This window comes from Stylophora pistillata, chromosome 2 (genome assembly GCF_964205215.1).
Source record: "Stylophora pistillata chromosome 2, jaStyPist1.2, whole genome shotgun sequence".
Taxonomy (NCBI): Eukaryota; Metazoa; Cnidaria; class Anthozoa; order Scleractinia; family Pocilloporidae; genus Stylophora; species Stylophora pistillata.
Window position 1 is genome coordinate 48,854,386 of NC_142520.1, and position 22,723 is coordinate 48,877,108.

Here is a 22,723-nt window from a genome sequence, read left to right on the forward strand (position 1 = left end):
TGTATGGAATGCCCTACGAATTGTAAGTTAAACTTCGTTAAAAATTCTCAAATGTTATTCAATATTTAAAAAAATCTGTATTTGATTTTTAGTTTGACTTGCTTCCTCTGGCAACCAGTACAAAAATAAACGGCAACCATACATCAGAAACCTTCAAAGCTACAGTAACGCATCAAAACGAAAGCGCGAAACAGTCAAAAATTCTACGAATTGAAGGTTACACCATCGACTTCAAGATCCCGAAGGACAGCATCGTGTGGCAAAACTACCGGTTTTCTAGAACAACTGATAGCGAAACAAGCGACCGAACGACGTTGGAATCCGTTACAGCCGGGTCATTTAAATTCACGAAAGAAACGCATCATTTTCCAGAACAACCGACAGCGCAAAAGCGAGCGACTGACCGTTCTAGAAAATATTTCAATCTACACCTTTGGTGAAAGAACAGCAACTTAATTATCACTTCAAATTCCCTTCGCAATGCCGCCGAAAGTTGATGTAAAAACCCTCACGGGAAAAATGAACCATGCCCTTGCAATTCCAATGGAGTTAATGGAAGAATTTGAAACCATCTTCGCTATAAGACCGGGACTTGAAAGACTCGAAACAGTGTTCAATTTAGTGGAATCAAAGTACAGATCTGTTAAAAAGCAGCAAGAGGTGATCTCGGACAAATTAATTGAAGAAGGCGCTTCATCAGAAGATGAATTGGTGTTAATGAACAGAAAACTCGGGGACAAAGTCAAAGCTGATTTTCTCCAAATCGCCTTGAAATACGCAGCGTATCAAAGCGAAAATAATCATCCCAATGTTCCTGACCACACAGAAACCTTGAAAACGATGAGTTCTGCAGTTGAGAAAATGGCCGTAGCAATGGGATCGAAACCCAGCAGCCTTGAGCGATTGACAGTTCCGATCTGGGACGGAAGTCGCAGAACGTATCAGACGTGGAAAATAGAGTTTAGACACTGTATGGCAAACAATAGACAAGACAAAGATGAGCAACTTCAAAGAGTTCGAAAAGCAATGCCGAAAGGTATATTCTGGACAGATAAAGTCAAGACTTGCAAAGATATTGACCAAGCCTGGGAAATTCTCGAAAATGAATTCGCAAATGAGCGAAAACTTATGGACGAACTGTTAGCTGAAATAAACAATCTGAAACAAGTTAAACGAGACTCCAAGTCACTCACGCGTTACGCCACGACGATTTTTGTATTTGTCAATGATATGAAAGACAGCGGCTGCATCGTGTTAGAAGCGTCATAAGCTCCGTTTTTCATGTCTCAGCTTTTATGAAAGCTCGATCCATGAGACAACACAAACTTTGGAAGGGAAATGCAAAGAGCGGGAAAGGAAGAAAATGTGTCAAACCTCGTAACCTGGTTACATCGAGAGGCAACCTTCCGCTCCAGAAGCAAACGAGACATTGACAACACCGATGAAAAATAACGTACCCACCGAGGACCAACCTTTAGAAGAACAGATAACCACGCAGCTAACAATGATAGAACCTCTGAGCAAGAGGTGTGTCCACTCGGTTGTATGTCGAAACACCAGTTAGCGGCCTGTCCGTTGTATCAAAGTTCAACTGTAAATCAAAGATGGGACGTAGTCAAACAGAGAAAAAGATGCCGGAAATGTCTCAGGCCAAATCATACGAACGACTGTAGGAAGCCAGACGGTACTACCTGCGACAAATGCAAAAAGAACCACCACCGTTCTCTTCACAACGAGAAGATGAACTCGAATTTAAGCCCGCACGCAGTGCCTTCCCGAATGCAAGATATTCCTGCAAAAGGCAATACCAACTGCGCCACCAACCGCAAGAAAGATTTTAAGCTCATCACTGGTTTATGTCCTGTCCAAAGGGTCAAAGTTATAGACTCAGGTGGAACGCTTGTTGAAATACTAGCGATGATAGATTCCGGATCAAACACAAGTCTGCTATCAAAGAATGTGGCTGAACGACTTGGAATAGCTGGGGAAGTTACCCATCTTACTATGAATCTAGCAGGTGGAGAGAAGAGGTCTGAAGCTTCAGAAATCATCGAAATCACTATTGTCTCGAATATAGAAGAGGATATCAGAAAGACACTGGAAGTATACACTATAAAGAAACCTTGTAGTGCCGCGAAGACGATCTCGAAGAGAACTATTGAACACTTCCCTCATCTCAAACCAGTGGCGAACAAACTGCATCTATCTGGGGGAACAATAGATCTTCTAATTGGTACAGATTTCGTCCATGCATTCGTCGACATTCATACCTTGTCAGGGGAAACTGGAGAACCGATTGCCAAATGCAACTGCTTCGGTTTGTACGTCTCAGGACAAGTTAACAGTTACAGGATACAGTCGGTTGAAGTCGGAACAATGAGCATTGAAGACCACTTTAAGAAACTACTTTATCAGGACACGCTGGGGGTTAAACCAACAGAACTGTCTACATTTAGTGAGAACGTGCTACGAGAAAACAAGTTCGTCAAGTCGCTGTCTGATTCAACTACATTGTTAGATGGGAGAATCCAAGTAAGAATGCCTTGGAAAGAGAATGGACCCCCAAAACGCAGCAATTATGACATTGCCCTAAAAAAATGCAATCTGCCGAGAAATCGATCCAGAAAAAAGGATGCTCCGAAATCGTAAATGACGAAGTCCAAAAGCTGTTGCAACAAGACTTCATAATTAAAGTTCCTACAGAAGAAGTTGATCACAGCCAACCTGAATGGTATCTGCCGTTACAAGCAGTCTTCACACCAGAGAAGTCCACTAAGGTCTGCCTTGTTTTCGATGCGTCTTCAAAGGGTCACGACGGTCTTTCGCTGAACGATCACCTCGAGGAAGGACCTAATTACATTAACAGTCTTCCCAATGTACTTATGGGCTGGCGATGGAACGAAGTGGCTTACTCGGGTGATATCCGAAAAATGTTTAATCAAGTCCTAGTGAACCCTGACGACCAAGTTTTCCATAGGTTCTTGTGGAGAAGCGACAAAAGTGAAGCGCCCTCAGTCTTTCAGTGGCTCAGATTAAATTTCGGCGACAAGCCAGCACCAGACATCGCCTCAAACGCTATCAATTACTTAGCCAAAGTCTCACAAGTCGAATTTCCGGACGCAGCCCGTGAGCTGCGAGATCACGCGTACGTGGACGATATCGCGGGCTCCAAAAGCAACTCAACAGAAGCCAAGAAAATAACGAAAGAAATTGACACCATCCTCAGAAAAGGCAAGTTTCAAATTAAGGCGTGGTACTCCAACTGCTCGGAAATCGATCAGTCTAGCGGGGAAAGATTTACAGATCTGCTTGGCCACAAATGGCATAAAGAAGAAGATAAGTTTACCTTCAAGAAAGAAAACGTGGTTGGTCTATTGGAAGGCCTCTCCAAAAGAAACTGCCTGAAATTTCTCGCTCAACTCTGGGATCCCATCGGACTTGTTTCACCCGTTACTATCAAGTTCAGAATTGATCTGCAAGCACTATGGAGTTCAGGTTACAGCTCGGACGACATCCTCCCCGAGAGTATTCAGCAAACATGGTTAGAGAATGTTCAGACCATAAATGATCTCTTGTCATTTCAGTTTGACTGCAAGCTAAAACCAAGCAATGCAGTGGGTGTGCCTCAAATTCACGAATTCTCCGATGGTGGGAAACAGGCTTATGGTGCAGTAATCTTCCTACGATGGAAACTTACTGGTGGAGACTACCAATGTGTTCCAGTCATGATAAAGGCTTTCGTCGCACCGCTGAAGAAGAAAAGCATCCCGAGACCAGAACTGTTGGGCTGTTTAGCACTTGCAAGGATGTACGTTACATGCGTAAAGGCCTTGGAGTTGACAAAAGCTCAAGACTGGAAAGATTCTTCAGGGTCGATTCAACAACCGTTTTGTCCCGGTTCAGAACGCCACCACGGGAATTCAGACCCTTTGTATCTACCAGAGTGGTTGAAATCCAAGAGTCAATTGGGGCAGACCAAATTCGCTACATCAAGTCTAACCATAACCATGCAGATGCTCTAACGAGAGGAATCCATCTTAATCATCTCGTGAAGTGGTCGGAGGGACCATCCTTTCTAAAGTTTCCAGAAGAAAAATGGCCCAACTTTCAAGACCACATCCAAGTTAACGCTCACGTGAACGATCCCGAAGCATTAAAAGAGAAGAAAGCAGAAACTTTGCAGAAACGAACAAGGGAAGTGATCTTCTAATGGTCGTTGAATTAGGACCCACACCGCGATGCTCAGTCGTGCAACTAACTAAAACAGTCAGTGTACCAATAGTCTGTCAACATAAGAGATATTTCAGTCGTATGTGATGTATCTTAAAAGGAAAAGCTCCATTTTTTCGCTGCTTCCGTTTATTTTTGTGTCTGTGCTTTTAGTGGAATGGTTACTTGGCTGGACTGTAGCAGACAAAGGTGAGTTAATTATCATTCTATCCTAAGTTGTATCATAAACTCAACATTTTGCTGGTATATCATTCAAAAATTTCACCTAAAGTATTTTTTTTCTCCCTTTTTTGGTTCTTCGTATCCCCACGGTATTCTCTCTCAACTATTCCAGAATCGAATGCAGTAAAGATCATCTTCTTCCCGGAGTAGGGGAAAAAAAGTCTCAACCTGTGTCTTGTTTGAAGCGTTCAATATTATTACCAAGACACGAAGTAACTTTTTATCACAATACAGGGGACTACCATACGATATCATTTAACCCCTTATAGAAAGAGCAATTATACAGAAACTGTTTCACCGAATAATAGTAAAATAAAAGAGAAAAAAAGAAAAGGAAAAAGAGGTGGAGGAGTATAAGGTGAAAATTTTCGATTATTCATTCATCTGTTTCAAAAGTTGCATGTTCTTAAAGTTTTACAACTGTTTCGTCCTAACAAAGGGACAGAAGATAGGAAGGAAATCAACTTCTCCTGAAAATAAAGTGAGGAGTATTTAAGAAGACTTATAAAGTTAAGTCATTCACGACGATGAAATTGTTTCATTCCTTTTGCTGAACTGTTGTCACTGACAAGTTCTTATCATGAAGAGTCGAAACAATATCTTTTCTAAGTGGAAATTGCTAACACTAACTGGTTCAATTTCCAAAGCACGTCAGATTTTGGACGTTGTCAGTTTACAAGACAACACAGAAAAGCAAATTTGGTGTAGTGAAAAAAGTTTATTTTTACATATAAGTTATTGAGTTTGAAATCTTGAAAAATTTTAGAAAAAATTTTTTAAAAAAAATATATATCTCTCTCTAACTAATCAATAATAAAGTTATCATTAAGAGTGGACTCCCTGTTTATTGCTGTCTGAACTGATAGACAAATTGCAGTCCGGGTATATTTACATTTACGACAGGTTATCAATTGATATGTGATCTGTTATGCCAAATATACAAAAAGCCCCTATAATTATTTTATCATATCATTTTACAGTCTGGAAAATTACTTTCAGTTTGCTATAAAATTGCTTAATTCAAGAGCAAGGGAACTGATCAGATTTCGGCCACATGGAGATGATGGTAGCATACAACTTTAAATGATCTTATAATTAAGACTTCCCAAAAATTAAAGGAGTTGTTTCCATGTACTAGTGATAATAGTTTTTCTAACACGTGTTTTAGAATTCTGATGATATATTGAGCATGAGTAGAAACTTCTCATATTTTTTTTCATTTCTTTTTTCATTTCTGGAAATAAAAGTGTACTGGTTGAAGGTAAACCTCTCAGCCGAGGCGCATATGAAACAATGGTTTAAGTTATGTCAACTTTGAGCTTCACAATGTCTTTCTTCCTCAACATCACTACTATTGGCTTGGACCCTGTTGTTGAAGGAAGCGAATGTGGATTTGCTTGTGTCAATATCCCTTCATGTTTCTCTTTTAACCTGGCTGCATTTCATGAGATCACTGGCAAAGTTATGTGTGAATTGCTTCCATCGGATATCTACAACAACTCAGACAAGCTCATCCCCAGTCAGGGTCATCATCACTATATATAGTATCGCAGTAAGTTGTTGTTCACTCTGTTTCTTTTAAAAGGAAAGGGATAGGAATTACACACGATTTCATGCGTATAGAGTGGGTTTCTAGCAGAAATAGGGTGAGGGGTTATATGAGCTTAAGACATAAAGGTTTTTCGATATTAGCGAACTTCTAATAAATACTGACTCTACTTGTAAAGACGGCTCCTGAAGATAATTACTATGAATGGCAACCTGTGTTGGTCGAGCGGATGCCACATCTTCCGCGTTTCTTTCTCACTGTTATATTTTCTTTAGTCTCAGTGTATTAGTTGGCCTTGTCAGAACAATGGGAAATGTCCTGCACAGTACGAGAAGAACAGTTACATCTGTGTTTGCGCGAAAGGATATACTGGGGAATATTGTGAAACAGGTGAGATATAATTTTAGTGTACTTTTACTGCTTCAAACTTAACTGACGGTGTAATTTAATTCCACACCCATAGACTGGTTCAAAGCTCAGTTGTTTACCGCTTTCCTGCCGTTATCGTATATTCCTCAGATATTTACGAGTGCAGTGCTTCCCTCTGGCCCTGTGACGTCAATGCAAACTGTCAGAACACTTATGGCTCCTTCAGTTGTTCCTGTAAGAGCGGATTCTTTGGAAATTGAAAAACATGTGTGGTTAAAGCTTAGTTGTTCTTAATCTGTTAGTCACGTTCACACTACTCAGAGTCAGCTTATTAGCTAAACTATAACTATTTTTTCTCTCCACGAGTTTTGCCTACTCAATGATTTCATCTTTTACAATTAGACTTTCGTCTACGATTAATATATTTCCTGTTTGGTCACCAGAAAAAAAGAAATTTACGGTTAATTTGTTTAATGATAACACCAAGAAAAAGAGAAGGCCGAGATCATTGCAAAATTCGAAACAAGTTTGGAAAAGAATAAATAACTATCCTTTGCCATATGGCCATCTAGAAACACCTAGAAATAAGATTAAACTGTCCAAACATTGCTATCAGTAACAGAAAAGGAAAGGAATGTTCTTTCACTGTAGGCTGGGCTCTTATCGCTCGATTCTCAAACAGCGATGGCAAGAATTAAATGCGTAGCGATGGTGGATGGTGGTATGACCAGCAAATTGCAAATGCAGCAACAAACAACCCTTCAGTGAACAAAGATATGATCTCAACAGCCTTTTGGACGGTCAGCGGCAAAAAAAATAAAGATCGCGCGCTGCGACGAGCCCAGCCACACCCCTTTGTGACAGACCATAGGTAACTGTTTGGGTGGACAGACATTCCGATCTAAAATCACAAGTTATAGCGATTTTAGAAATGGCAAAGCCTGGTCAAGTGATCAGCGTCTAGGAAGTTGTACGGTTCAATATGGCGGACAGTACAAGTCAAAAGACGGGTCTCAACAGGCTGAGTGCAGTGGAAACATCTAAAGCGCCAAAAAGATCGGCTTCTGGTGTGACTGGAGTAGTGGTGATGGATCAGTGATGATGATTGGGGGGAGGATGAAGTAGCCTGCAAGTGCAGATCATGGGATTGGAATCACAGAAACTGCCGCTGCTTCTTTTGTTGAGCTCGGAATCAGCGAGTCTGAATATGACTGCGCTCCACCCGAGTCCTACTCGTTCAATTTATGGATCCGCTAGAATGACCAGATGTTTATTTTTTCAAACTTAGTTTAGAACAGCAGAACTTTTGAAAGGAGGACATTACTCATTTTTTTTCACATTCTGGTCCAAGTTAGTTGAAAATTGTAAATGTAGGAAGGATCTTAAGATCTTCTCATCTTAGATCTCCATTGGCAACAAACTGCCATTTTTCTTAGCGTTTCAGCAAAAAAAAAACAAACAAACAAACAAACAAAAATAAAAACACAACAAAAAATACTGACAAGTAAACAAAACAAGAAAAATTGCCATTTAATTTTTCGACAAATTCGTTGACCGTAGAGTTCATTTAAATCAGACTCACAACTCACCTTTTCAAGAAAAATGTGAAGTATTCATTAATGATTGGTCAGTGATGTCAAAAACAAAGTAACAGAAAGTATGTTTAATATATTAATTTTTATATTTGATGGAGAAAATGCTGAAGCTCTATCGAACATTTTTTTATTTTAATGGAATAAATAAATGAATATATACAAGAATAAATAGATCATATGATAAATGAATAAAAAGCAAAAACAGTTTACTTTGACATAAAGGGGAACTCAATATGACAAATCGAGACTGTTTCTCTTTTCATCGACACAATTCAAATCTAGTAACAATTTATCGGGTGATTACCTGTTATCAGTTTTAAGCTCCAATAGCTCGTCTCAAGTCTAGCCCTAAAACTGAGAGAGTCTAGATCTGCGACGGGAGGAACAAGTTTTAGAAATAGTTTTCTTCGGACAAATTAGCCTGCGTAGGACCCTAGAGGGAGGGGGGAAGGGGGTGGGGAGCCGAGCGAAGAGAGGCTTGGGGAGGGGATAGGAGGAAGAGCGGAGCGAAGCTTGGGGAGAGGATAGGAAGGGCCTTCAAGCGACCCAGTGAATTCTTCAAAATATCCAATCTCTGATGGACGAAGAATTCTCATTGGTCGAGATCAAATAACTGTCACTCAGCCATGAAAGTAATGCGAAACAGGCAAGTTGTGCTAGAACAGCAAACTTCGATGAGAATACGTTGAAAAAATTCTAGAACTAGGCGGAATCAATCTGAAAAACGAACAGCGCCAAGCTTTGGAACAGCTCTACGTCAAAAAGAAGGATCTTGCAGCTGTTTTGCCGACTGGGATTGGAAACAGTTTAATTTTCAAGCTCTAGTGTTGCTTGCACGCTTCGAGGCCAACGAATATAAACGGCTTGTTGTGTTGGTTATAACTCCACTTACGAGCATCATACAAGATCAAATACTCGAACGTAAATCTCTTGGTTAACAGAAACAAATTTCATCCGTTTGAACGGCTTCGGTTATCCGTTCGACGAAAACATCAGCCCGTTCGAACGGCTTGGTCACCCGTTCGTCGAAAACATCAGCCCGTTCGAACGGCTTGGTCATCCGTTCGTTGAAAACATTAGCCCGTTCGAACGGCTTGGTCATCCGTTGAAAAACATCAGTCCGTTCGAACGACTTGGACTATTTTCTGTCGAACGACTTGTATAAACCGTTTGGAAGGTTCATACTAGCAACGCCAGCCGTTTATTGAAAATAAATTCTTACGTTCGAGCGGCAGTAGTCATCTGTGCTAATGCTTACAAGACTTGTCTAACTTCACTCGCTCGAGTTCTCAACCGAAGATGGACATGAAACCCTTTCCAAGAGTTCATAAAACTTGCAAAAAGTGTTCACTTTTCGGGCTCGGGTAAGGGAAACAATTTGGGAGAGATTTCGCTGTTTTGCCAAGTACTGATCCAAGATCTCGAAGGCGGTCCGCGATAACATATTGGAATTCTTCTCTCTGACTTGCTTTAACGATATTGATAAAGTTTTTTTTTAACCCAGTTCCTAACTTGAATCTTAAGTTATCTCCACAAAAGCGGAAAATTGACGGAATATCTATATTAGGCTTTTTATCTCTCTTAGGTTTTTCTTTGAAATTTTCCTTGTCGTCCGAAATTTTCACCCACGTGCAGCAGCAGTGTTTTGACAGCTTGCATGGGTCAGGGCTCTGCTATTTTAAGTACTCTCCAAGCTTCACTGGCGTTCGTGTTAAAATAGCCCTTCGTGATTGGATTTGACAGTTGTTGATTGACATTCGAAACACGATATGCATAATTAATCGGTGGGAGTTTCGAGGAGTCCACGGGATCGCTGGCAGGCCCTTCCTTTCCTCTCTCGAAGCCTCTCTCCGCTTGGTTCCTCACCCCCTTCCCCCCTCCCTCTAGGGCCGCTACGCAGGCACAGACAAGTCAAAGCCATCCTTTAAATTAACATTTTACCAACAGTGGCCACGAACATCTTGTGGTGATCTTTCTGAAGGACACAATACCAGTTTATTAAAGGGATAATTGATTAAAAAATATGTTTTACGAAAGCATGTCTCCTCGACTTACAAGACTAAGAGTCTGGAACTTACACCATTCGCTTTTTCTGTTCTGATGTTTAGTCATAAGCTAATTACCATGTTACTATCCTGATTTTTTGCAACACAGTACACTGAAATCCATCACATGTTAGAACGGGATATTTTCCCACGAACATCTCAAGTGATAAACTTGACATGTCAACGTTTGTGAATTTGTGAAAATCATATACGTAAGCTGCGATTAAGAAAAAGTGAATATGAAAGCGATCTTCGCAATAATGAACAGACGTCAGGGGCCCAAATCCCGTACAGGCCTTATTTTAACTATTGCTTATTTTTAGTGTTCATTACTGCGAAGATCGCTGTCATACTCAAACTTGGTTACAAACTATCGAATCCCAAGTTGACCAATTTGAATGCCGTGAAAAGTCCGAGCCCTAAGCAGACTCTAATTTCTCGAAAAATCAGTATGGTCAGAGAAATTAATGAGACTGTAAGTTACTTTCTCTTAGCGTGGTTAAGAATTGGAGTAGTTTTTGTTTTTTCATCCGAGATTCACTTCCTCTCTTCTCCTATCAAATTAAGCCATTCAAAAACCATTGTGTATTTTTTGGATCAACCTTATCCCTAAAATTAAATCAGCTGGTAAATTTAAATGTTTGTGGAAAAATTCAAGGAACGAAAGCTACACCAGCCAAAATAAAAAAAAAAAATTCTTAGTTGAACCCGTAACTTTTCTTAGTTTTACGTATTTTTATGCACGGTCTGCGATGGGAATAAATCAACTGTAATTCGAAGACTTGAGAGTTTAGAAAAGTCCCGAGCCAAGATGATATCATAACATATTTTTCAAATTTTAGGCTTTATTATCTCTTTTTCCTTTCTATCAGTCGTGCGAGACCCTTTATTTCACATTGAACTGTGCAAGTTTGATATAAAAGGGACACGGGAAGCTAGATTAGCGAGCGAGATCAGGACGGGCGAGAAGTTTCTCGTCAAATTGTTCAAAATAGCAGGATTCACTCAGGGGAAAATGATCGGGCTGTTGGTTTTCTTACTCTCCTGACTCGATGGCAGAAAAATCAGTTAATTGTAGTTCACTTTAGATCTCGCCTGGACTTGTTCTTTAAGATCTCGGTCACACAGGATACGTCGATTCCACTTACACAGAAAGCTAGCATTTATTTATTTATTAGATTACCGCACGTGGCCTCTCTCTTTAAATTTCTTTAACGTCGATGATTAGGAATTGGCCAATGGTGTTGTACTTTTTCAACTTCCAATAATACTGACACCTGCGTCAACGATCTCACTCAGTTAATGATATGTTTTAGAAATGGCGGTCATGGAAAGTTTCTTCCTCTTCCTATTTCAAGGAATCGCCATCCTTTTTGCTCAAGAAGACTCGACTTATTCTCGTTCAGCGTTATTCACCACTAAGGAGAACAAGCGCCTTGGTGGTCATGCTGTCAAACAGTTTCGATCTCCCACTCAAATATCATGCAGTCTTTCATGCCTCAGAAACTCCTGGTGTACTTCAACAAACTTCGAAGAACCATTCGGAAAGGACGATAAAGGAACTTGTGAACTAAACAAGCATGGAATCCTGGGCAGAAGTGCCCAGTTTTATGATAAAAAAGGCTTCACTTTCTCTATGATGCTCAAGGTATAGTTTTCTTGTTGAATTTTCCTCTGTTTACAGGTCTTTTTTTTTTTTTTTTTTTTTTAACACGTACAAATAGAAGAAAAGTTGTTATATTTCAATTGTAAAGGAGCTTGGCACTTTCATGCATACTAGTTAGATTTCCGAGAGTTATTATATTGAGCGTTTACCCCTTATCCCTTAGTTCTGTCTGGTTACAAGTACATGCAAAGCAAACACAGCTAAACAGGAAGAGTTATACTCTATTTGGTTAAATATGCCTGTTAAACGACAATACATGTCTGTTATTTTAGGGATGTCTCATGAAAGGCTGTCGTAATGGCGGTTCTTGTTTGTTTCGCGAAAAGAACAGAACATTTTCATGTTCTTGCGAACATCCTTGGACTGGAGATGACTGTGGAACAATTGGTAAGACTGCATTTTCTTGATAAAATATTCCGATCAGTTCAAACTGATAAGTGCGCTCAACGGAGCCGAACATTCAACTAGCCATTCTTGAAGCAAAATCCAGCTGGCTGGCACATTTAATAATAAGACAGAACTCTTTCATTCTTTGGGGAAAGATGAGATAACAACGATATTTCAAAAATTTCAAAGCAGGAATTGAAAGTAGAATCGTGTCTAAATACAGTCTATTTTGTTCTTCGTAAGTCATGATCTGAAAGTTCATTAGTATGCCGTCGCCACTCAGTATGAAATGCGAGAAAAGTGGCTTTTAATTAAGCGAGCAGGTACCCGTTAATAACCAGTTGTCCGCTTGATGATTCCGCCGCTTCACCAGTGTATTTGATGGTGAGTACGTTAACGCCCCTGTGCATACCCTTCCTCTGATAATTGAAAAGAAGGTATTTGCAAGGATACTTTTTACTTGATTTGAATTGAAAAGTGTGCAAACGTACACAATTCGCCCGATGTATAAAGACGCAAGCTAAGACTCGAACCGTCTGTGATCATAATTTGGCATGAGAGAATGTAAACATTCGGTCGTTTCAATACGTTGGAGCCTTCTATTGTTGGTACAGGGATATTTGTTAATTTCGAATCAAGATTTTAAGAATTAAACTTAGTAAGTCGTTTGAACAGATGTTATGTAAAAGGGATGAGCAGCCATTAAAAATGAAACCGATCGGAAGAAAACTATTATTACATGTTACTATGCTAGCAAGGAGAATTATAATTGAACCCATGGTCGTATTGACAAGTACCGATTTAATTCCGCCGTTTGATCCCATGACAATCTAAATTCTCTACCTCACCAATGGAAAAATTGTTTTAAAAGCTTTAACATATTCTCCGACGCAGCTGGGAGCAAAAGCGACCAACAACGCCAATTATTTCTCCTTGCTGACCTTTTACCGCGGCATTTAGTATTCAAGTGCCTTCTGTGCGTTATCCGATGCATAAGCTCATTTAAAAAAAAAAAAAAAAAAAAAAAACAAGCCGCGAAATGTTGAATGAACTTTTCCTTCCGCGGGATAACAGCCTATTCTGTAGGCTCAAACTTCGCCAAGAAAAATAGAAGGAAGGCGAGACCATCTCACAATTCGTTACAATCTAGGAAAACTATCCTTCCCGATATGCCCATACAGAAAGTCGTAGAATAAGATTAAGCTGTCCATATAGTATTCTTAAAAACAGAAAAGACGAGAAATGTTCTTTTATTTACATGGCTATACCCTCATAAGGGAATACTTTTCATCCAAAAAGCTTTAAAGTACAAAGATTTAGAAACGGAAATCGCTGGAAATAGATCTAGAGCGATTAGAAAAGTGGTTATTTCAGTAATAAAGGCGCTCTTGAGGAAATTAGAAAATGGGGCCAGAAAAAAAATTCTTACCTTCGAAAATTCTCGTTGCAGGCTTTCAAAGTTTTTCTTTTTTTTTTTTTTTTAACAAGGAGCGAGAGGATAAAATAACAAAAATTTACGGTTTATGAGACGCAGGAATATTGTTTTGCAACAGCTAAAAAGTAATGTCTGCTTCACTAGCAGTGCTTGGCCAAGAGGCCAATTTCTTTTTCGGCTACGAAACTTTTACTTCAACGTTGGGACGATAATATCCTGTAAAGAGCTGAATTGAGTTCGAGTTTTTTCTCCACGGCTTACGGTTAAAAATTTGGCCGTTTTACGGCAATGGGTAATACCTCCCCACTATGGTCACAAGAAAAACTGTTACAGTTATTATTATGTGGCAGTTAAAACGTCTAGATGCCAGAACCTATATGCACTAAAGCTGGGCTTCTAGGACGTGGCCAGCTAACATGTTTAGATTTACATAATTTTATGTACTCCCCCAAAAAAAGAAAAACTAATACAAAATGTTAAAAAAAAAAAAGAAACTTCTAAAAAAAAAAAAAAAAACCTTGTGGCTAGTCCCTAATGTCTTAAAAACTCAACAAAATAACACATGGCTAAGATGAAGTCTTCAACTCATGACTTTCAAAGATCTTGCAATCTTGAGTGAACTGCTGACTAAAGACTTCTGCATTCTACCTAACACTGCTGTACTCCTTTCCTTATCATTATTATTATTGTTATTATTATTATTATTATTATTATTATTATTATTATTATTATTTTAGTGCTGGCGCCAAGAAAAAAAAAATAAAAACAAAAACAAAAACAAAAGAAAGGAGAGACCACTGCACATTTTTTTACAAGCTGTAAAAATAATACCTATCCTAACACTAACCTGTCTATATATTTTTATCAAAAATCGTGACAGAAAAGTTGAGAGATGTACTTTCTTTGAAGGCTGGACTCTTATCGCTCGATTCTCAAACAGCGATGGTAATAATTGGATGCGTGATGATGGTAACTGGTGGTATGACCAGAAAACTGCTATTGGAGCGACAAACGACCCTTCAGTGAACAACGATATGATCTCAACAACCTTTTGGTCGGTCAGCGGCAAAGAAATAAAGATCACGCGCAGTGACGACCCCAGTCACACTCCTCTGTTACAGACCATAGGTAACTGTTTGGGTGGACAAACATTTCGATCCAAAATCACAAGTTATGGTGACTTTAGAAATGGCACAGTTTGGGCCAGTGATCAGTGTCTTGGAAACTGTACGGTTCAATATGGTGGACAGTACAAGTCAACAGACGGGTTTCAACAGGCTGAGTGCAGTGGAAAAATCCAAAGTGCTGACAAGATCGGCTTCTGGTGTGACTGGGGTAATGGTGATGGATCGGTGATGATGATTGGTGGAGGAGGAAAAAGCTGTAAGCGTGCTGATCATGGGATTGGAATTACAGAAACTGGTGCTGCCTCTTTTGTTGACCACGGATCCAGTCAGACTGAATATGACTTTGGTTATGATGCTGTCACAACGAAGAATCAATCCCAGTCCTACTCATTGAATTTATGGATCCGTTAAAAATAATCAGGCCTTTTTTTTTTCAAACTTAGTTTAGTACTAAAGAACTTTGTGGAGGTTGACTTGTGATTCAAGTTAAATGAGCATTTCATTTAAAATTGTCTGTAATAAAGAACCTTTCCCCTCTCATATCAAAGATAAAATAAGTTTGCCATCACGCCAGCTACAACGCTAAGATCCTTAAATATCTTTAGATTTTCACTGGAGACCAAATTAATTGCCTTTAAAATCGAATCATTGAATTGAATCTGATTTGTTAAAGAGGAGAAGTGTTAAGCGTGGAATCGGCGAGTTGGAAACGAGGCTAAGTCATATTGTTTCACATCTTCGTCTACATAACAACTATAACTAACGCTGTTTTCTTTTCTTTTTTTTTTTTTTTTTTGGTCGCTTCCCTGTTTTATTCTTGTTTTTATTCAATTACGCAATACGTGCGATATCGATTTTCGCGTGCAGCTTAATGCGGAATTCCCTCGCAAAGTAATGCATTTTCTTAGGGAATTTTTATGCCAAAACGAAATTCAGCAGAATAAATTTAAGTCAGACTTACAACTCATCAATCTTTTCAAGGAAATGTGAAGTATTAATCAATTATTGTGTAGTGATGTCAGATATAAACAAGAAGGAGGCCTGGAACTAATAACTTTGGCACTGGTCATTTCTTATCACTGGAAAGGGGAGGGAGAGGGGGCTTCGGTAGATGTTGGTTGTGTCACAAAAAAATTTACCAAACCCACCCCCCACACCCCCCGCGCTGTTTTTCAGAATGGAGACGATCAACAAGCAAATGGAAATGAACGAAGTGCGAATTTTGGCTGTTGAAAGTCGCATGAAGATGCCGAATAAGGCAGATGAAAACGTCGAGGAGAAGCCGAAAACGTTTACAAGTAATCATAAAACTATTTACTTTGCTCCAAAATTTTTGCTGGCTGTGGAATTATGTAGATCATAGTGTAGTTATCCGAGAAGCTTCATTATTTTGCCTGGATGAGTAGGTCTGTATTTGCTATACACTGGGATCATAACTTCAACCTGTATACCTGACGAGTTATGTGACAAGTGATGTAACGAGTTATTTAACGCGTTTGTCGTGAACGTAAGGTTTTCTTCCGTTTTTCTCTCACGGAGTAGACTGAAGTTTAATACCGGAAAAAGGGCACCAAAAACATTCTTTGTTAGTCATACAGACGCGCCCTCAATCCACCATGGCGTGAGCACATGCTAAGCTAAAGCAGCAAGGTCCATGCTATTATACATGATAAGTAAAAGGACAAGCTGACGTTTGCCGTTTTACGTAAATGCGGTGCTAAATCTCTCGATTGTTTGTCGTCTTGAAGGGGGTAAAGGGTCAGAGGAGTCTGGTTGTGTCACAATACAATTTATCGGGCTCTTAAGTGTTGTAATTATCCCCCTTATTGGCTGACAATTCTTTATAGTACCCTCTTTCTACTCTGTTAGCGATCACTGCTCCCTGCTTTTGTTTCCACTGAGAACCACGTGATCCCCACAATATCCTCCGACCCCCCTCCCCCCCCCGGGGGGGGGGGGGGGGCGGCGACTAAGGATTGCTTTTTGAGACACTTACGCTAGACTCACCAAATAGTGTGTTCACATCTGAAATTCAATTATTTCCAATGCAGAATTAAATTGTTTTTACAAAATATGACAAGCTCCAGCATGGATGAATATGTTTTGTTTTCTTTTTCCCCTTTTTTTCTTTTTTTTTTTTTTTTTTTTTTTTTTTTTTTTTTTTTTTTTTTTTTTACTATTTTAAACCCTTAACCTTTTGGTTACAATGAAATATATGAAGTTCATATATTTTGAACTGCGGTATTAGATACGTATGATGCACGATCCTCGCAGTAGATAGCGCTATTTAAGCAATAGCGAAAATCAGACCTGAAAAAAAAGAAAAAAAAAAAAAAAAAAAAAAAAAAGTCAGGCCTGTACGGGATTCGAACCACTGACCTCTGCGGTACTAGTGCAGCGCTCTACCAATTGAGCTAACAAGCCAACTGGGAGCAGAGCGTTAACAGCCTGCTCCCAGTTGGCTTGCTAGCTCAATTGGTAGAGCGCTGCACTAGTATCGCAGAGGTCAGTGGTTCGAATCCCGTCCAGGCCTGATTTTTTTCAGGTCTGATTTTCGCTATTGCTTAAGTAGCGCTATCTACTGCGAGGATCGTGCATCATACGTACCTTAACCTTTTTTTTAAACGCCTATTTGATAAACAGATTTTGAAGGTGTTAAGACAAAACATACAATGGATCATTACAAAAGAAAGAAAAGAAATATTGCTCTGAGTCCAACTGCAAGAACAATAACTTTACAACAAGTCCGCCAAGAAATAAATAACAAGTTTAGTGAAGTTTGTAAATCCTCTGACAGTATATGCCAGGCAGGACCTCTGAGGCTGCCAGAAGCCCTTGGGTATCCTGGATATAAATGAGAGAAAGGGGTCCCTGGAAAGGAAGGACCACCAGGCCGATTGGGGCCTATCGGGGCTCCAGGCGCAGGTGGCAAAAGAGGACCTGTGGGACCTCAAGGAGTAAAAGGTGAAAAGGCGATACAGGGTCCACTGGAGCAATCGGGTTAAAAGGAGAGACTGGACCGAAGGGTCGTAAAGGACAAAAAGGATCCACTGGCTCTAAAGGGAACAAAGGTAGCCGATGATTGGTTGTTATTCAGGGACCAGAAGGAGAATGCGTCGTTCCCCTGAAGATCAGTGTGCATCCTGTCTTTGTGAACGAGACAGCAATTTTTTTCTGTTGGGCACAAGGGCAGACTACCCTCAAGATCACGTGGCGTAAGCTTGGAGGTAATCTGTCTGATGCTACTGTAAAAGATGGTATGCTCCGAATAAACAGCGTACAAAGGTTACATATTGGGTCATACATGTGTTCAGCTAACACAGGTCTCGGGAGTCTGGAGGCTTTCAGCACTTTACAAGTAAAAGGTAACGATATAAGTCGCCAACTTTTCCGTCTTTTTAGGATATTATTTTTTTCACACTAGCGGTAACAGTAATTTTTCAATCAAATACGCATATTTCTCTTTCCATAGGCAGCTGGTGACCTTGAGTGTGTTTAGATAGCAATTTAACCCCTTTGATGCCGATCACTTTGGGGGAGGTTATGTGTACATGATAAAGTTATAATTGAAAGACTATGATAGGTTTGAGTTGTTTGTCATTGCTATTATCAAAGCTAATTTTTTTTTTCTCTACTTGATACCGAAGTTGTTCTGATGTCTGCTGTTGATCACACGATGTTATTAATCATATGTCGATTTTTGTAACGATTTTATTCTTCCATCAGAACCACCGACATTTGTCAAGAAACGACCACCTTTCGTTATCGTAGATGAAGGCTCCGTATTAAGTCCCTGTTGTGAGGCTGAGGGCTTTCCTCGTCCCAGTGTCGAATGGTCTCGCACTCGTCACGTGTACTCTGCTGGTACATCACTGGCTTTTCATGAACAAGGCTGCCTCGAATTTAACCCTGTTGTAAACAACAGCGACGAAACGTATGTCTGTCACGCAAGAAACCTCATCGGATTAGCAGAAACGATAACAGAAGTAGTTGTCAAGGGGAAATTTGCTGGTATTTCAAAATTTGGAAATTTGCGCTAGAATAAGCTGTCATAGATCCAGTTTGTTGTATAACTTGTCATGGTCTAAACACCATAATTTCATAAACATTAGATCTATTTGAGTATTCAAGAGAAGTAAAGAAGTTCTGGTTCTCCCGTGCTTCGTAAAACGGTAGACGAGAAATAACGATAATTCTGAGCGTGTGCCTTTGTTTAGAATTTCGTTAGATTAAGAATGACAATACCCGAGTTAACGATCTTTCAAAATATGTAAAGTTTACTTTGGGGAAATAGATGTGGGATTTTTAAGAATTTGTTAAAAATCTTCAACGAAATACATAAAGTCGCGCCACGTTATGTATGTGTGACCATTACAAAACCAAAATTGTTTTTGTTTTAGAAATCCTGGCAACTAAAAAGCGTAAAGAACAATGCAGATATACTGACTTCAACTTACATATGATAATCTCGAGTTTTCAAAGTGCTTCATTTTACCGTTTATTTAGTTTCATTCGTGAGGTTTATTATGACCACAGTAGCCCGCCGCTGCAGCCATCATCAAAAACGGCTTAGTTTTCGACGAATTCTTCGTAGCTCACTTTTCACATTTGTAATATTTTTCTGTTAATAGCTATCTTTAAAATAAGGAACGGAGAATGAGGAATGGGGAATGGGAAATGAGAAATCTTTAAAATAGAGAATCTTTAGAAGCGGGAATCTTTAAAACAGAAAATCTTTACAAACGGGAATCTTTAAAATGGAGGATCTTTAAAAGCGGGAATCTTTAAAAAGGGAAATATATAAAAGCAGGAATCTTTCAAACGAGAAGTCTTTAAAAGCGGGAATCTTTAAAACGGGAAATATCTAAAAGCAGGAGTCTTTCAAACGGGGAATCTTTAAAAGCGGGAATCTCAGAAATCGGGAGATGTCTAGAAGCAGAAATTTTTCAAAAGGGAAACCTTTAAAAGCATGAATCTTTAAAAAGAGGAATCTTTAAAACCGGGAACCTTTAAAAAGAGGAATCTTTAAAAGCGGGAATCTTAACACACGAGAAATCTTTAAAAGCGGGAATCTTTTTTTAAGACTCCCCATACAGAGGGAATCTTTAAAAGCGGGAGTCCTTAAAAACGAACATTTTATTTTTTTTCCGGTGGGTGGCAGTGGCACTCGATTATTATTACTTTTTTTTTTTTTTTTTTATTAGCATGAACGGTAAGTCAGCCATCAGCCCTGTAAGTAATTAGGATTGAATACTCTGATTACATCGTTTTTCGGTATTATCCACAGGTTCAAATAATACCCGGCTGCCGGCGGCAGCCTGAGCTTTTAACACACTTGCTGGTAGTTTTTCGCCAAATAACTAGTAGTTTTATATTAAATATCTTGCTTGTTGATGGTCGAACTGAAGTCGCTGTCCTTTTATGGTGAACGTTTCATGTCAGACTACATATAAAGCAGCCAAGAAATGTTTTAAAAACTTTTTGGAGACTTAAATGAGTATAAAGTTTCGAAATTTGAAGCGTGCTAGAAGGAGCTAGTATATGGCTATCTTTAAAATAGGGAATAGGGAAAGAGGGAATGAGGAATGGGGAATGGAAATGGGAAATGTTTAAAATGGGAAATCTTTAAAATGGGGAATCTTTAAAAGCGGGAATCTTTCAAATGGGGAATCTTTAAAAGCGGGAATCTTTAAAAGCGGGAATCTTTAAAAGCGAAAATCTTTAAAAGCGGGGATCTTTAAAAGCGGGAATCTTTAAAAGCGGGAATCTTTAAAAGCGGGAATCTTTAAAAGCGGGAATCTTTAAAAGCGGGAATATTTAAAAGCGGGAATCTTTAAAAGCGGGAATCTTAAAAAGCGGGAATCTTTAAAAGCGGGAATCTTAAAAATGGTTTACCTTTAAAGGGGAGAATCTAAAACGGGCAAGTCTTTGATATGGGGAATCTTTCAAATGGAGAGCCTTTAAGAGCAGGAATCTTTAGAAAGGGGTAAATGATATAGGTCTTTTGAAGAGTTAAATGCTCTGTCGAAATATTCATCAAGCAACAGATATAGAAATCTACTTTATTCATGATTTGAAGTTTGCTTTATAAATCTTAAACATAAAATTATCAACTATCTTTAATACTTTTATTTTCAACACGTGCGCACTTAATACCATGCTAAAAAATGTACTTGCAAAGGTTCTTATACGGAACTGAAACAAACGAATTTAAAAGTATGCCAACATCAACTCAACGGTAATTAATTAACCTTAGTATGGTTTGGAACAACATGAAATCGGTTACTCCAAGTGTAAAATTAAGAAACGTCACCAAACTAGGCATCAACAAGTTTGAAACATTTGCACGTAAAACTTCAAAACTTATTTTCTTTTTATTTTACCCGGCTCCGGTTTTCTCCACCCAACCATATTGTGACTTAGGCTTATAACTTGAACACAAATTTGAAAACAGATTTGAATTGAACACAAACTCGTCCAGTTTTGAGTTTAAACATTCCCTTGAAAGAGAGCAGGAGAATTATGGGGCCCACTCAAACTCCGAAATAAGCCTGTTAACGTGTTCCACACGGAAACGTACTACAAATTCCATTGGAATCGAAAGGAAACTTCCTGTAAAATTGGGATATCTCGCGCCCATTCAGGCAATGCGAAGATGAGAATACACATTTTGTAGCTGACCAGTATACCGGTCACGATATCGCTGAATGTCTATATATTTTCCTCGCAGTTTTCCTGCCATCTGGAGCAGCTTAGGGAGAATCTGGCTTTTTAATAGGTTGTGGTACTTCTCTTTATACTGAGTGTACATATTTTTTCCCATAATTTTTTGGGTGAAGGGTAACGTATGAAAATTCCGGTTACACAATTGACGATAAAGTCAAACCAATTGAAATCAGGAACAAAAAGGATCAGAACACTACCATAAGACATGAGGGATATTTTAACTGTACATTCCCCCAAACTGTTCAATGTCACTCAGCCCATGCACTGTTATATTCACGTGAATATTATAAATACCATCATGTATTCCCACCCATTTCACCGTCCCCTGGTCTGCAGTACTTTTAACGATATCGACTCAACTAGCAATAAAGCTTTCGATTAAAGCAAACTTCAACCTTAAGGCGGGATTTCCATAGTAGCGTAGCTTTCTTTACCAGAGTAAACAGTCACGAATTTTGATGGATTCACTGGCATGAAATTGAAAAAAAAAAAAACAACAACAACAACAACAGACCGTTCATTTATTTGGTCGATTTCATTTCACGCTTCAAAAGATTACTCATTTTAAAGATTCTCGCTTTGAAAGATTCCACATTTTAAAGTTTGCCGCCTATAACAACTCCCGCTTTTAAAGGTTCTCCATTTCAAAGATTCCCGCTTTAAAGATTCACTGTTTTAAAGATTCCCGCTTATAAGGAGTCCTAATTTTAAAGATTCCCGCTTTTAAAGATTCCCTGTTTTAAAGATTCCCTCTTTTAAAAATTCCTCATTTTAGAGATTCCCAATTTTAAAGATTCAACATTTTAAAGATTCCTATTTTAAAGATTTCCCATTGCCCCTTCCCCATTCTCCATTCCCCATTCCCCAAACACCGAAAAATTTATCAATTCACTACGCTTTGTTAATTAGATGGGGAATTGCCACAAGTAAACTTGTTGATCAAAATAAAGATTCTAATGCTGGAATTATTTTATTGATTTAATCATGTTAAGAGTTGAAAACATGTGCTGAGTGTCCCTCCATTATAGCGTAGGTTTACTTGTGTCAACAATCAGGAATTTTGATGGATTCACTTGCTTAAAATTGAAAAAAAACATCAACTTTTCCACGGATCACCGTTCGCTTGGTCGATTTCATTTCACGCTTCTAAAGATTCCTCATTTTAAAGATTCCTGCTTTTCAAGATTCCCCGTTTTAAAGATTTCCCGTTTTAAAGGTTCCCCGCTTTTAAAGATTCCTCGTTTTAAAGATTTTCCATTCCCCATTCCCCATTCCCCATTCCCTATTCTCATATTCCCCGTTCCCTGTTTTAAAGATAGGCTACTGTTAATACAATTTTTCCTGAAAATTCGGAAGGAAACCCCTCAGGGGC

At 39.0% G+C, this 22,723-nt stretch overlaps 1 protein-coding gene and 1 pseudogene across 1 annotated transcript; both read left to right on the top strand.

Moving 5' to 3' along the window:
• Positions 1 to 972: 972 nt before the first annotated feature.
• Positions 973 to 4,022, top strand: LOC148740030 (uncharacterized; annotated as a pseudogene).
• Positions 4,023 to 11,297: 7,275 nt separating this feature from the next.
• On the top strand, positions 11,298 to 15,679 carry LOC148740031 (uncharacterized). Its single transcript, XM_088748106.1, has 3 exons — positions 11,298 to 11,658; positions 11,949 to 12,063; positions 14,408 to 15,679. The coding sequence occupies exons 1-3, from the start codon at positions 11,329 to 11,331 to the stop codon at positions 15,034 to 15,036; spliced, it is 1,074 nt and encodes a 357-aa protein (XP_088604232.1). The 5' UTR covers positions 11,298 to 11,328; the 3' UTR covers positions 15,037 to 15,679.
• Positions 15,680 to 22,723: the final 7,044 nt, after the last annotated feature.

Coding starts and splice junctions, on each gene's coding strand:
- LOC148740031 (XM_088748106.1), top strand. CDS start 11,329: ATGGCGGTCATGGAAAGTTTCTTCCTCTTCCTATTTCAAGGAATCGCC. Junction 11,659..11,948: donor CTTTCTCTATGATGCTCAAG/GTATAGTTTTCT, acceptor CTGTTATTTTAG/GGATGTCTCATGAAAGGCTG. Junction 12,064..14,407: donor AGATGACTGTGGAACAATTG/GTAAGACTGCAT, acceptor CTTTCTTTGAAG/GCTGGACTCTTATCGCTCGA.